The sequence below is a fragment of the Abramis brama genome (genome assembly GCF_963993115.1).
Source record: "Abramis brama genome assembly, chromosome: 3".
Lineage (NCBI taxonomy): Eukaryota > Metazoa > Chordata > Actinopteri > Cypriniformes > Leuciscidae > Abramis > Abramis brama.
Genome location: NC_139965.1, coordinates 52841013 through 52857656, shown reverse-complemented (window position 1 = coordinate 52857656; position 16644 = coordinate 52841013). Strand labels below are relative to the sequence as shown.

The following is a 16644-nucleotide window of genomic DNA, read 5'->3' as shown; positions in this document are numbered from 1 at the left end:
ATCTTAAAAGGATGGTTTACCCAAAAAATTGAAATTTATCATAATTTACTAACCAAAACTATGTTCCAAACCTGTTTGAGTTTCTTTCTTCTATTGAACACAAAAGATATTTTGAAGAATATTGGTTACTAACATTCTTTTTTTATATATATATATATTTTTTTATTATTCTTTTGTGTTCAACAGTAGAATGAAACTCATACAGGTTTGGAACAACATGAGGGTGAGTATAAATGATGACAGAATTTTAATTTTTGGGTTTACTATCCCTTTAAATGTATTGCTTTCTATGATCGGTAAGGGATATCTGGAATTACAACTAGTTATGCTCTAAATGTTAAAATGTTTTGTGACAGACGTTCATGATTTTTTTGTAGGTATGACCATCCCAAAAACCAGGCAAATAGTATCCACTTGATGTCACATTTGATTTATTTATTTTTTGGTCAAATTGACTGTTCATCTTTTTTTATTTCATGCACTCAAATATTATCTTGAAAGATATGTCTAATTGGCTGGAAACAAAGGTCCAGTCACTTCTTACGTTTTAATGTTGTTGAATGACAAAAAAGCTGAATTTGTCATTAATTTAATGTTGATTCTGGGTCAATTGTTTAAATGCAAGTGTATGAAGACAACCTTACTGTATTCTGTATTTAAAAGTGATTTTCTTTGTAGATAAGTTCCATCATTCCATTGTATGAGGAGTAAACAGGCCTGCAAATGTTTAAATGATAGGAGACTTGGTTTACTGGAAGATGAATAAAAAAACAAATATTTTTGTACACTTTTTTCTTTGTTTCTAATTTATTTGTGTGGCTTGATTTACTGTTTTCTTTTACACCTACGAAAGCTATTTTAAAATTATATTTTGTTTATATTCTTATAAAAAAAAAAAAAAAAGGAGTATCCACTTCGTCGCGAAGGAAGTGCGCAGGACTCGCTGCGAATTTCCCGGATAGAGTTTTATCGCCATATTTAGTGCAGGGTCGCCGGCAGTGTACGAGGATTTTAAGCCGCCGTTGCTCCACTAAGTAATTCAATAGCATATTTGTTCACTTTCCTACAACCTTCGCATCCCTCTGCACAAACAACGTCGCTTACCATTTCCACCTCCTCCCGATCCCCAAGTAACCATGGCAGATCGAGAGCATTTGGTATACCAGGCTAAACTAGCAGAGCAAGCAGAGAGATACGATGGTGAGTTGATTTTTTTTTTTTGTTTGAGGCGATTTGTGTTGTCACACATTTTGAATTGCCGCAGAGGAAGAATAAGAAGCAGAGCAGGATTTCTTTGTCCTATTACTGGTCAAATTGTTGGTTGAACCCCCCAAAAACTGAGCGCTGGCTAGTCACATGCGCACGTCCAGGTGAAATGGGAAGAAATATCCGTTTGGAAAGGCCTAGACTAACTCAACCCAACCAGAGCTTGTACTGCATTGTTAAGGTTTCAAACTGGGGTCCGTGAAGAGTCTAGAGAAAAACTGTTTGAATAAGTAATACGATTACATTAGAAGCAAGTAGTAGAATGTAAATGATTAAATTAGATTTAAATAAATGAATAAAATTGTGTATAAAATAAACGTTATTAATGGATTAAATCAGATTAAAATAAACATACAAATTGATATACATAAATAGAGTAAAATTAAATTAGTATATTATAATGTATTTAACTAGAATATATTTTCTTTAATTATAAAAATTATAAAAAGGTAACTATAGAAATTAATGAAAAATTTTAGGATGGGGTCCCCCACACATATTTCTGTGGCATCTAAAAGATTGAAAGCCCCTGATCTAAACTAACTCAACCCAACCTAAGCTTATACTGCATTGTCAATGTACTAAAGTGATCTGTGCTCTCATTGCTAAGAACTGTTCTGTAAAATCTGTGAATGGTTATATTGTATTGGCTTGGGCTTGCGAACTGGTTGAGATTCAAACCGCTGGTAGAATTAGTTACCCAGCTGGTGACTTTTATCTGGGAGCATATGATTAAAAAAAATGCAGCTTTTAAAAATGCACTAAATTAGGGGTTTTCAATCTATGGACCCTCAAATATCAACATCCCGGTGCAAAATCCTAAATAGTAAAAGGCAGCTATATATTTTCATGTATAAAGACCAAATGTACACTGTTAAATTGTTACATATAGACATTTTTTTTCCTTCTACTCACTGTATTACTGTGCTGTTCTGTAGATGCGTTATTTATTTTGATGGTTTGTTAATTTTTTGAATGCATTTATTTATTTTATTCAATTCATTTTTTTTTTTTTTTTTTTAATCTTTGTAAAAAAAAAAAAAAAAAAAAACGTGTATAATGGTTCCCGGACGCCAGTCTGAAAACCCCTGCACTAACTGATACATTTTCATTTAGCTACAAATGATCTAAATAAAAACAGACTTGGTTCAGATTTTAGGTCTGATAACAAGTGACAGTGTGGGTTGATAAAAAGTGTGAGATTTTATACAATTTCATATTTCCAATATTTTTACTGTATCAATGTTTTTGTGGACCCTTTTTGTTCATTACACCCCATGCTGAATTCAGGGCATTGTTATGGGTGCTTTTAATATGACACGAGGGTATTAAACAGTGCAGTTTCCTATTAAATATATATTTTTATATTAAATATGTTTTTTTTCTGATTTTTCATGGATCCTTTGGATTGATAGGTTGGATAAATCAGAACTAGATTGATAAAGTTCAAGACATCTTTTGTTGTTAGCTTGACATAGACTTAGTTAGAAATAAAAAATAAGACGGGTTAGATAAACCAATAGAGAGACCACTTAGATGACTGATGAGATGAATAAAAATGATTGGACTGCATAATATATTGCAGTTACAAAAGTTTGTTGTTTTTCAAGCATTTCAACTAGGGATGCACCAATTGGATTGGATTTTTTAACTAAACCATTTTCCGATACCGATATTTGTCAGTCACTTGCTTTTGTCATTAAAATAGATTAGTTTTTGATCATGTTTTAAATTAGCAAAGTTCAAAAATGCATGCATTGATCTAGTATACTAGTTTATTGCTAATATCATCAAATCATTTCTTTTGAACATGGATTGGATCCATTTAACATTCATCAACAGGCCAACATAAATGCATAAATACAACAGAACAAAGATGCATTATGAAATAAACAGGTCTAACAGTAGTTTTCAGGTACAGGCCACGCCTGCTGTATTTTGTACAGATTTTATTTTGTTTTAGCAAGTATTTAATTATTTTGCCAAGAGAAAAAAAGTTAGATTATGGAACAGACATTATACAACTCAGTGCCTTCACGAAGTTAATCCATCGGTTTGTTATATCAACCTTTTTCATGCTATAGCCGATATGCTCATGGTTTTAAATTGATAATCGATAATTATCGGTGGTCGATACATCGGTGCATCTCTTTCAACATAAAGGCCCGGTCACACTTAAAACCTTGTCTATATTAGCATCCACACGAATGCGCAATAACATTTGTGTGCTGCAGCTTTTGTGGTCTACCGCTTTAAATGCTTGAGCTCTTTAGAGCAGGATGGATTCTGATTGGCTGTAAATGTTTTTATCGTTCATCAGCTTGAAATGAATCATTACGAAAGTGATTCCAACTCTATTGTTTCTCTGTGCCGTTATAGTTGTGGTGTGGTCTCTGCTATTCTTTTACGTTTAGGACATACATTTTTGAAACTAAGTCATTATAGTTAGTTTATAGTTATTGTTCTTGGTGTGAACATAACACTTCAGCTTAGATGCCAAAACAAGAAGTATTTAATTTTAAAGAATTAAAATAGAGAAATAAATGCAATTATTATTAGGGAAGTGTATATTTTCCTTCTACTGCGCTGCTTTTCAGTAAGTGGAGGGCTGAAAGCATTATCTTTTACATCATCTGCCATTTCTATCACTCAGCTTTATCGCTGCACATCACACTGTTGAAACTGCTGATCTGTTGTCAGGTACTGAAATATGTGCAGTGCTGTATTTTAGCAAACGCTTCCATAGTATTTGCTAAACCTTCAGTATGTCATTTTTCTATGCTGTTTCTGCTACAAACAATAATGATATCTAAGTTTTCTATTGTTACAATTCATAAATGTATGCCATAACAATGTACAAATGTCACAGACTGGGTAGTGAAATAAGGGACATTATCTTTTTTGGTTCAACCAATCAGGTTCGGTTATTTCACTACCCAGTCTGTGACGTGTATGTTATGGAGTAATTTTATGAATTGTGACAGAAGAGCTCTGTCCTTTTTCCCTTTGATTTCCAGATCTTTGTTGATGGGTTCCCTTTGTGTCATTAGGATCAATCTAATCTCTCTGTTTCAGAAATGGTGGAGACGATGAAGAATGTTGCAGGGAAGGACATCGAGCTCACAGTAGAGGAGAGAAACCTGTTATCAGTTGCGTATAAGAATGTGATTGGTGCGCGGAGAGCTTCCTGGAGGATAATCAGCAGCATTGAGCAGAAAGAGGAGAGCAAGGGCGGAGAGGACAAACTCAAAATGATCCGAGAATACAGACAAACGGTGAGACTACATTTTATACATTTTTTGTAGTTTTAGTTAGCTTTCGCACCAGAGGAACATTGGCGGAAGTACCTGCTTTTGGCGTGTTTGCATTACAGGAACTGGGAACGATTTTAGTTCTAGGAACTCCTTTTTGAGGGACTAAATCAGCTCCCACTTCAGAGTAGGGTCTAAACCAGCACAATAGGAACTACCAGTGCCGTAAACGTACGTTGATTGGCCCGAACGCATGCCATACGAAACACCAGCACCTGCCGTTTTTAAAAAGCCATGCAAACACACAATTCACATACTCTATGAACTCAAATAACTCCATGAAAATGGAAAATGTAGCATTTACCTGTTATCTTTGTCTGCCTCGTTGTTCTTTTCTCAGCCTCGATGATATGTAGCACTGCAAATTGTCGTAGGAGTTTTCGTCTTTCACCTAAATGATGTCGCTGTCGGCCAGCTTACTTCACTTCAGAGTTCATTCTGGCGGTGTGAATGCTACCAGGAAAACGTCTCTAGAGGAAAATTCTTGGGGAACCGCCCTGGTGGCTAGTTCCTATAACTACCTGGTGCAAAAAACCTTTCAGTGATCAGTTCTTAAAAGAAAAATTTATCTTAGTGTTGTCAAAAGTACCGACTTCCAAGTCGGTACTGAAATGTAAAAAATGTGACGATCCCTAATATCTCCACTGATAGATGGATCCGCTGATAGACGCCTGCTTTCCAACGCGGCCCATGTGTATAAGGCTGCGTTTACACTTGCCATTAACATGCGACCCGTATCCGGATGTTGTCCACATACGCATTGAAAAGACAAGTTTAAATGCGCTTCCGATCAGCGTGTCCAGGTTCGGAGGTAATTGAGGACGCATTGTGATCGGATCTCCCTGTAATGTAAACGCAATCCAGCCCTCGTGTCTGCATTCACAGGTGGACGTCACACAAACCCCGCCCACTGTCATCATTCCCCCCTCCCTCTCTCCAGGAATTGCTTGTAGCTGTGTGGTTTTGCGATAGTCGAGTGCGAAGTACATCGCAAATATACTGAAATGTTTGCCTTCGCACCCGAAAATTGCAGAACCATTCATTTTCTGGAACGCGCATTTTTCCCACCACTGCTGGCAACGTTCTCGGACCCATACGTTTCTCTGTACCGCTTCCATTATGGCATCTATCCACATTATTAGTTCTTGCAGCCTCTTCATCATCCTCATTTTGCGAGATTTGTAAAATGTCCCCCAACTGAAAACTGTTTTTAAAAGAAAACCCACCACTTCAGGTCGACTTTGCACCGGAGCCATCCTTTTTTTTCTTTTCTTTTTTTTCCCCGCGGGAATATGAGATCCTGATCTGTTATCCAGATACAGAAGCCACTTGATGTGGACAGGTGTAAACGCACCATGTTCTGATTGGCTTATGATCCGATCTGCTTGATCGGATCACAGTGATCGCATGTTAATGCCAGGTGTAAACGCAGCCTATGTGCTCAATGAAGACATGTTTTTGAAGCGTTGATCATTGTAGCCAATCAGAGACATGTGTTGAGCATGTGAACACAATGGCCAATCAGAGACATATATGTTGAGCATGTGAACACAATGGCCAATCAGAGACATATATGTAGAGCATGTGAACACAATGGCCAATCAGAGACATATATGTTCAGCGCGTGAACACAATGGCCAATCAGAGACATATATGTAGAGCACGTGAACACAATGGCCAATCAGAGGTGTTTAAAAACAGTGCTCAAAATGCTAGAGGAAAACTTGCTTGATGCTAGACATGGTACCGAAGTCGGTACTTTTGACAGTTTAAAAAAAAAATCTAAATAACCTTTTATCCACAATAACCTTTTGTGCAGTGGAATGATTCCATGGATGTTAAAGGTTCTTCATGGAACCATCAATGCCATATATCGCCACATTGCGCTGCGTGCATCCGGTGTAGACACGGTATTACATGGTGTCTTGTGAAAGGCTTTTAGGCTGTTTGGTTTTTCATTTCATATAAACTATCATATCTAATCCAATATCTAATTAATATGCCATTTCTTATCATTCCCTTTGCAGGTTGAGAATGAGCTGAAATCTATTTGTAATGACATACTGGATGTACTGGACAAACACCTCATTCCTGCAGCCAACACAGGAGAATCCAAAGTTTTCTACTACAAAATGTAGGTGTTCGACAAATCAAAGTACATGCATTTACTTCATAGGCCTCCTACACAACAGTTAAATGGGCGAGGGTCAGAGTGTTCAGTATATAACATAAAAATTAAAATAGTCAACTTTGCCAATGCAAATTTGATTAATCTTTTCACCCACACTTGTGTTTGCAGGAAGGGTGACTACCACAGGTACCTAGCGGAGTTTGCCACAGGTAATGACAGGAAGGAAGCAGCAGAGAACAGTTTGGTGGCGTATAAAGCTGCCAGTGACATCGCCATGATTGAGCTCCCACCCACACATCCCATCCGGCTCGGCCTGGCACTCAACTTCTCTGTCTTTTACTACGAGATCCTTAACTCCCCCGACCGCGCATGCAGGTTGGTTTTTTCTTTTTCTCTTCACCTAAAGTGTGCAATGTGTGTTTGATGTTAAAACTTCTAGGGCTGCACCCTAATAATGATAAATAATAAAATGTTATTTGAAGAGAAGAGGCTTAGTCGACCAAATTTGAATTAGTCTGTTAGTCACAGAAAAAAAATACCTCCACAGGAATTGGCGAGGTCACACAGACGCTTTAGTTAACAGCACTTAATTTATATTTTGAAGGCTCAATATTATGGCATTTCTCTGTAATGTCGAACAATGTTACATAAAATATTTTTTCGCAGCCCTGAAACCCAGTATATATTTAAGTAATTGAATTAATATATCATAAATGTGCTTAAATGAATGACTACTCATAGACTATAAAAATGCGTTTTGGTCGATAGGATCACAAGTGGACGACGCTAAATACTTGTGTAAACAGTCTAAAATGTTTTGAGCTTGTCCACTTTCGACCAGTCGAAAACTCATTAGACTGGATTGCTTTCATAGTGTAAACGCTCATGTGGTCAAAGTCCCTTTCAAGGAAAGTGTTCACCTGGCGGTAGGGCTGGGCAAAAAAATCGATTTTTCGATTAATCGTTTTTTAAAATGTGGTCGATTCAAAATCGATTCTCAAACGCCAAGAATCGATTTTTTTCCATCTTTATTTATCTATTACCCACTGTTCATATAGGCTTGCAAACTCAATTTTATAGCTAATGCTGTGAGATTTTATGTTAGTTTTATCTAAATCATAAAATAACCTCAATTAGTGCTGCACGTTTAATCATATCGCAATCGCGATGTCAAGCCTATACGCAATTAGGCTATATGACGCAAAATGCTGCGATTTTGTATGAAATAAACAAATCTGGGCTTTTAACGCAATGCAGCATCTGTTAATTTTTTGTCATCCTTTGGCTAGTGTTACATGATCCCGCTCTTATTCATGCAAATGCTTTTAAACCATTCATACGCGACAAGACAAAATAGATCTCGCTGCCTGTGAATGTCCTGACTGTGACAGAAAAACTTGCGATGATATCGTGCGTGCGCACAAGACAGCCCAGAATAGAGTTATCTTTTGCGCTTGAACGAACAATAAAACACACAATAATGCCAAAATGTCTTTTTGTTGAGTATTTTCATAACATAAGAGCAGTCTTATGATGAACGTGAAGAGTTATGACTCGTGAGAGAATGAGGCGCGTGTGAGATCCGCGTCTCTGTCAACAGCGGCTGGTCTTAAAGGGACAGTACACAGTAGCCACTAATTATCTCTGTCGTTAAAGTTAATCAAATAACAAAGGGAACAGAGAAAAACACTCACTGCTCTTGACTAAAGAACTTTTTTAACTTTGATTAGTCTATATATAATTTATAATTAATGCAGCACAGACTGTTTGATAACTTTATTCAATTTATGTATATGGCCTAGCTGTTAGACAGGAAGGGCACAGATAAAAATTATATGCAATGTTTTTATATGGGTTTATGTGAGGATTGTTAACCTGTTTGATCAAGACATGCGACTGTTCTGACTTGTCCAATTTTCAGCATCAATTTTTCATCTTGCATCAAAATCCTGTCTATTCATTGTATGCATTTGAAATATAGAGTTGGGTTCTGTTTTAATACCCAAGTGTACCTAAAATAAAAAGAGTTTAATATACAGGTTTGTGGCTCTTAATTTCTTTTTATTAATTAAACACTTGAAAACTTATGTTCACTTTTCTTTTCTTTTCTTTTTCTTTTTTTAATAAATATAGGATTTGTATTAAATATTCATTGAGTCGAATCGAAATCTAATTCAGAATCGAAATCGAAAAATCGAATCGAGAATCAAAATCGAATCGAGAATCGAAATCTAATCGATTTGAGAGCTTGCGAATCGAAATCGAATCGAATTGTAACATCTGAATCGATACCCAGCCCTACCTGGCGGCCATATTTGCAACGGCTCCGGGCAGCTATTTCGGGCATCCAAGACCAAGTCCAAACTATTTGATTGGGGGAATCCTGAAATCTCAAAAACTGCTTGCCAAACTCATAAAATAAATAACATATTTCAAATCAGCAACATAATCTGACATGAAATGTTCCATAAATGTTGTTTCTTATGCTCAAATAGTGTTAAAACAGGGTTCCCGCGGGGTCTTAAAAAGTCTTAAATTCTGAGCTTTAAATTTAAGGCCTTAAAACGTCTTAAAAACGGACAGATTTTCATCCGCGGTCTTAAATTTCATTTAGTCAGGTCTTAAAAAGGGTTTACCCTCGTTTATTTCCAGAAACGCTGGCCGCAGAAAGTTATTACAAAGTAGTAAAAAAGTATCGAGTCGTAGCCTACAAAGCGGAGCTCTAGTGCTGGGGTCTCCAACACGTCGCTCGCGGCCTGATTGGAGGTCGCTCGCCAAGAGGCCGTTCACATATCGCGTCTTTTGCGCGCTCAAGTTCGTTCAAATGTAGGCGCGCGGTAAGCGTGCTCATAATTGAAGCGACGCGCTCGTTTTTCCCAGGCGCTGTCTGAAAGTTCAGTCAACAGGAAGGATGGGGGTGCACCCAAACACTACGGGTGTTTTTCTCTTCTCCGTAAATAAATCTTGTGGCAGAGCTACAGCAAGCGTTTTTCGGTGGTGGAAATCCATTAGCTACTACAACTTCTTTGTCATTGTGGAGACGCAGGACATGGTTGCATAGCAACGCCAGACGGGAAAATAGGACCGAATTTTACTATTAATAATAAAAGATAAGCTAAAGTGCATTGTAAATGTCAGTAATTTATCTTTTTTGACTCATTCTTTTTATAAAAAATTAAGTCTGAAATATGTGAGGTTTATCTTTTTCTAAAACCTTTTTTGTTAAACCTTTATTTTAACTTGTACATGTTAGTATATAACATGCAAGACACTTTAAAAATGTCTTTTTTAATGGTATTATTTTAATGTTTATGTAAACAAAAAGTGCATATTGATGCTAAATTTATTTGTTATTTGCTGCTTTTCGACATAAAACTTGGTGAATTAATTTCATTGTACAATATTAATACTTTTTGAACATGATTCTGTGATAAACGTGATCATTTTTGTCACTATAATAATGAAATTAAATGTTCATGCCATTTCATCTCTAGTTATGATCAACTATGATCAATTAAAATCAACTAATGTGTTTTTTACAGTATACTATGCAATTTTCTATAAAAAAAAAATAAAAAAAATCTGATTCTGTTCTTTTCTCTGACACGCGTTGTTGGGTGTGGAAGGTTACTAATGTGATTTATCTGTAAATTAAATTAATGCTTTTTCAATTACTGAATTCATTGAAATAAAATGAATTCTTTGATTTGAATATTTATTTGGTAATGCGTCGTGTAGGTCTTAAATTTCAATCTTTATGGTCTTAAAATGTCTTAAAAAGGTCTTAAATTTGACTTGCTGAAACCTGCAAGAACCCTGGTTAAAAAAGCTTGTTTTTCAGGCTAGACGAGCCAAGCGATTGGCTCTTTTACTTTACACCATGTTGCGTGTTGCAGTTTCTCCCATTCATAAGTTATAGGAGTGAACCATATTTCTATATCTATAGTTTTTGATGTGGTCGAATGTGTTCGAACAACTGCAAAAATCGACTCTCTCCGTCTCTCCGTCTACTGACACATTCTTCACATTATGTGACGCACGTTAGCCAGACGGGATTTAAACTTTGTTGGCTGAAGACTCGAGTTTGGTTTGAAGACAAAAAAACGTACCTATCAGAGCAGAAACGAAAGTGCTGCTCTTCGTATGTTTTTCCGTCCTCTCCGGTCATGTTAATATGTAAATTGCGCAAGCTTATTTTGTCCATTAGATAGAAAGATCAGAAAAGGCCCATACATTTACCCACTCATAGACTCTCCCCTCAATGAAATCAGGACAGAAATGGTTGAAAGTGGACAAAAGAGACGGATCCGATCGACCAAAATGTATCTTAATACCAGGTTTAAACATGGGCTTGGATACTCAACAGCTGGTTCTCAATCTTTTTTACTTAAGGCCTGTGAGTATTGATATATAAAATGATTTTAACCATGATGCATTTCATGATTCCCTAAGTTTCAAGAACTGTATGTTTAATAAAAAAAATTAAAAAAATATTTCAGTCTAGATCTTTATTTTTATGTTGTTATTTTAGCATTTCATTTAGAGTTAGATCATTTTAATTGAATACATCATCCTGTAGCCCCCTGGTTAAGAGCCACTACCTCAGTCTGACCCTGCACTCGCTCCTCCAACAGGTTGGCGAAGGCAGCGTTTGATGATGCGATAGCTGAGCTGGACACACTGAGTGAGGACAGTTACAAGGACTCTACACTCATCATGCAGCTGTTACGGGACAACCTGACGCTGTGGACTTCAGACATGCAGGGAGATGGTGAGACATGCACACCTTAGAGAAGGGAAAGCTGCTTTGCCATTTGCCATAGTAGACTGAAGCAAACACTGTGAGATGCAGAATTAATTATAACCTCTGGATTAAATACTATTATAATAAGAAAAAAAATCTGAATTGCACAGTGCGGTCAGTGCCTGAGGTACTTTGCAATGCAAATATAATTTTCTTAAACGGTACTTGGAACGGAAAACGGAAACATTTTTGAGGTTAACAGACCTGAAATTGGTGTGGTGATAAGTTTGTTAAAATGAAGAGATCAAATGCACAAATTCAAATAGTCTTTACCTATTTAAAAGCAACAGGTTTGAACACTGCCTGAGTGATCGTCACAAAGATAGATTCTGTAAAACAACTATTAAATATCAAATTATTGGATTGTAATATTACTATTCCTCTGAGGAAATTGTGTTGAACTTGAAAAGATTTTTAATCAAGTTGTAGCCTAAAATTTGCAGGAAAAAGGGATCTTGCATATCTTTAGTTTCTATTTTAGTTAAAGTCCCCCTGTGGTGAAAATCAAGCTTTTACTGTTGTTTATATGTCTATGTGGTGTTTTTAATATGCTTTAAGACAAACAATGTGCAAATTCATAAGTCAACACCACTGCTGGGTATTTTCTCACCAAAACTACAGTGAAATCGCCCCTGTTCTCTGCGTCACAAACGTTGTAACCAATCACGTCAACGTGCGGGTGGGCTTTAGCATATCATTAACAGACGAGTCTCCAGAGAAGCCAGGTTATCCTGTATATTTTTCTGTCGAGATGAAAAATTGGGTACATTTAGCAATACAGCGGGTGAATTAGGTATATGATGAATGTAATGATGAACTATATGCCTTTCTCCACTGACTTTCAAAGCGTTTCGAAGGATGCTGATTTTTAGAAGGCAGCTGTCTGACTCTGAGATGGAGAACAGGAACATGGTTTGTGTAACATTAGCAACACATTATTAGCTGTTTGATAATGTAGTCAAGCAAAAGGCTAATCATATTAATAACCGGTATGTGACTTGTAGACAAGCCTGTATAATTCACTCTTCCACTTCTTCCTCTGAATCAGTTTCTGTATATGGCTGAACTAAACCAGTATTCCCACTTGCCATTGTGCAGCGTTTACTACAGTAACTTGAGTAAGTTGATCGAGTGGATCTCTGAGCTGGTGTGAGTGAGTGGAGGCGGTGCTAATTTACATATTCATGGATACATGTAATCTAAGTAGGCAAGGGTGTAGAGTTACATTCAAGCTATTTTAAGGCATGCTTTTTTTTTCACAGGATTTTTTTTTTTATGTCATTTTGGTGATCAAAGATGAGTTTTAAGAGAATTATAGACTACAGGGGGACTTTTAACTCAAGTATGTTTTTTGTCATGAAAAAAAAGAAACAGGCATGGAGTTAATAAACAAACAATTAAATAGTTATTATTGTTCTAGAAAAGGTTGTATTGATTAACTGCAATTATTTTCCATAAATATAGCATTATTGTCATATTGTTTTATTCTGCTGATTCCCTTAAACTTTATTTAATCAAGTTAATCCAGATTTGGTTTTAAGAAAAAAGGATCTTAAATATATCTTTAGTTTCTATTTCTATCATTTTCTTTAAATTATAGTTTGTCATTTTTAATAACTCAAGTATGGTTTCCGTCATGAAAAAAGAAATATGGTGTTATGGTGTTCAAAACAAACGAACAATATATTAAAATGAATAAGTTCTTATTTATTCTTATTTATTAAAAATAAAAGTTAGAGTTAGAAAAGTCTAGAAAAGATTGCATTGATTGATTAATATTACTATATTTATGGATCGTAATTACCAATTGACCCATGTTGTTTCTAATAAGCACACTTAAAGGGATAGTTCACCCAAAAATGAATTCATTAATTACTCACCCTCATGTTGTTCCAAACTTGTAAGACTTTTTGTTCATCTTCAAAACACAAATGAAGATATTTTTAATAAATTCTGAGCCAGTTCTGTATTCCCCATAGACAGCTACGCAACTAACACTGACACTTCAAAAAGTTAATAGAAAGATTGAAAAACGAATCAATATGAATCAAGCGGTTTAGTCCAAATTTTCGCTTTATATGATGCGCAGATTAAATTTAGGATTTACTTTTATGAAATGAAAAATAGAATCTTTGGTTAGTGTTGATGCATTAATTCACACAGAAACTTTATATATCCATTCTGTGCGTTTCAACAATGAGTTAAAGGTGCAAGGAAAACATTATTTGTAGCTTTTTATTTATTTTATTTTTAATTCTAAAGACAAGCACATAGCTTGAGGAACATGCCAAACCAACGTGAATGTAAATAAATGTGAACGAGCACTAGTCGGCTGTGAAGTTGTTTGTAGCAACTGTGCCTAGTTGCAGCGTGAAGAGTGTCGGCGACGGCCACGTGACTTCGGCTTCATGTTGCAGGCTTATAAAGTGTGAGGTGTCGAGTTTGTCTGATAGTGTGTGGCTTAAGCTGAATGCCACTATAATAACAGAGACTCTTTGTTTTTTCAGGTGAAGAACAAACTAAACCAGCACAGCCAGATGCTGAGGAAGAAAAGCAGTGAGATGTGTCCGCCAACATACTAAACCTTCTCTCTCTCTCTCTGTCTGTCTGTTGCTCTCTCTTTCTCATTCATCCCTGCCCTCAGGGAACCACATGGTGTCATAGAGAAGAGTTCAGATGCTGAATGCTGTTGTCCATCCTTGTTTATCACTTTATCTGTGTCTTTTTTCCTCTCTCGCTTTTCTCCTTGTTTCGTACCTTTGCTCTCATCTATCTGACCATCTACACGAGTTTGGAGTCATTGAGAGTTTTCATGTTTTCTCTTATGTTCACCAAGGCTGCTGCTTATTGGATCAAAAATACAGTAAAAGACGTAATACTGTGAGATTATTACAACTTAAAATAACCGTTTTCTATTTAAATATATTTTAAGTTGTAATTTATTCCTGCGATGCGAAGCTGAGTTTGCAGCACCATTACTCCAGTCTTCAGTGTCACATGATCCTTCAGAAATCATTCTAATATGCTGATTTGCTGCTTCATTATCAGTATTAGTGCTCGATTATTAATAATGGTTCTTATTACCGATGTTGAATACAGTTGTGCTGCTTCATATTTTTGTGGAAACCACGATACATTTTTTCAGGATTCTTAAAATGCTGTTCATTTGAACTTTGTTCAAAGAATCCTGAAAAAAACAAAGTATTGTGGTTTCCACAAAAATATGAAGCAGCACAAATGTTTTAAACATCGATAATAAGAACCGTTATTAATAATCGAGCACTAATAATGATAATGGAGCAGCAAATCAGCATATTAGAATGATTTCTGAAGGATCATTTGACAGTAATGATGCTGAAAATTCAACTTTGCATCGCAGGAATATTTTTTTTTTAATATATTTAAATTAAAACCAGTTCTTTTAAATCATAATAATATTTCAGTTTTTTTTTCTGTATTTTTGATCAAATAAATGTAGCCTTGATGAGCAGAAGAGACTTTTCTCAAAAAACCTTAAAAATCTTAACGACCCCAAACTTGTTAAGCGGTAGTGCACATTTTTAGAAGGTTTTAGGGGTTTCATTTTATTTTTTATTTTTTAAATCTTAAGCATTTTTTAATAAACTATTCACTTAGATCTTTATATGATTATTTGATGCCAGAATGGAGAGTTTCCTCTGTAAGGTTGGGCTTTACTGCCTGATGTGAACTTCCTTGAGAATCACACTTTTAAATTTGCTTTGGCTTATTTCTTTATTAGTGTTATTCTGTCGATTGTTGGGTTGAGCTCAATGGCAATTATTGGAGATGTTTATTTTTAGAAGCTTTTTTGAGGTCGGCTGAGAGTAAAAAAAAAAAAAAAAAAACTCAAGCTGTGTATCGTAAATTTGGCCTCAAAAAGATTTTGCCCTCCTTTTCTAAAGTGATGGACTTTGTCAGAAAGTTCTCTGTCTGTGGTATGGTGTCCTGTGGTTTGTTACAGTAAGTAACTATACGCTTTTTATAAATGAATGCAACTCTCGCCTCACCGTTATTCGAAACGTTGCTGCTGCAGAAATATTTCTATAAAGCTGTTGTCAAAGCTTTTGTGCTTTGCCTCAGAGGCTTTTTGTGTTTTAAGGCAGGAAAAAAAAAAAAGAACGATCTTTCTCAAGATCAGATGCAAAACAAGCAAGATGCATTTGTGTTTTTCTTCAATAGACTAGTTAGGGATTTTGGTAAGACTTTATGAGGAGGTTTCATTTAACATTAGTTAACTACATTATTTAACATAAACCAACAATAAACGATAATTCTACAGCATTTATTTATCTTAGGTAATGTTCATTTGAACATTTACCATTACATTTTTGTTAACATTAGTTAATAGTGGGATAGTTCACCCAAAAATTAAAATTCTGTCATTATTTACTCAATAACTCCACTGTTTGGTTACCCATGTTCTTCAAAATATCTTTTGTGTTCAGCAGAAGAGAGAAATTCATACAGGTTTGGGACAACGAGGGTAAATTGTAACAGAATTTTTATTTTTGGGTGACTATGAACCAACGTATACAATCAAATAAACAATTGTATTTTTTACTAACATTAACTAAGGTTAATAAATGCTATAAAATCATTTGGTTCCACTTTAAATGTCCTTGTTACAGTGTAATATTGATAAACGTTTTCTTACTATAGGTTTAGGGTTAGTTGCTCGAATTTATGCATAATTTACTGTTAATGCCATAGTATGTAAATGTAACATGCAACAAGGATGCTGTAAAATGAAGTGCGACAATCGTTTGCTCATTGCTAGTTCATGTTAGATAATGCATTAACTAATGTTAACGCATGACATCTTATGTAAAGTGTTACCGGGATTTCATTTCTTCGTGTATCTACTCTCATTCTGACTCTTTCTCTCTTCAGTCTGCATCGTCATGTATTTCTTCTGTTCAGTACATGTAACTTGAATCTGATTTGTACTGTTTATTCTGCCTGAAGCCAACAAACACCTGTCTTCTTATGGAGACACAGCATGAGATCGACTCGACCTTCCGAATAAATCAAGACTAAATAAACCAATTAATAAAACACTATCTTAACCTTTCTCTTTGTTTTAATTGATTTATTGGAGTTATTTATGTTTA

General features: G+C 35.6%; 1 protein-coding gene across 1 annotated transcript; it reads left to right on the top strand.

The window, feature by feature from the left end:
- Positions 1 to 933: 933 nt before the first annotated feature.
- ywhae2 (tyrosine 3-monooxygenase/tryptophan 5-monooxygenase activation protein, epsilon polypeptide 2) lies at positions 934 to 16604 on the top strand. Its single transcript, XM_084108268.1, has 6 exons — positions 934 to 1200; positions 4342 to 4541; positions 6605 to 6711; positions 6877 to 7083; positions 11343 to 11479; positions 14020 to 16604. Exons 1-6 carry the CDS (start codon positions 1137 to 1139, stop codon positions 14070 to 14072), a joined length of 768 nt encoding a protein of 255 aa, XP_083964394.1. The 5' UTR covers positions 934 to 1136; the 3' UTR covers positions 14073 to 16604.
- Positions 16605 to 16644: the final 40 nt, after the last annotated feature.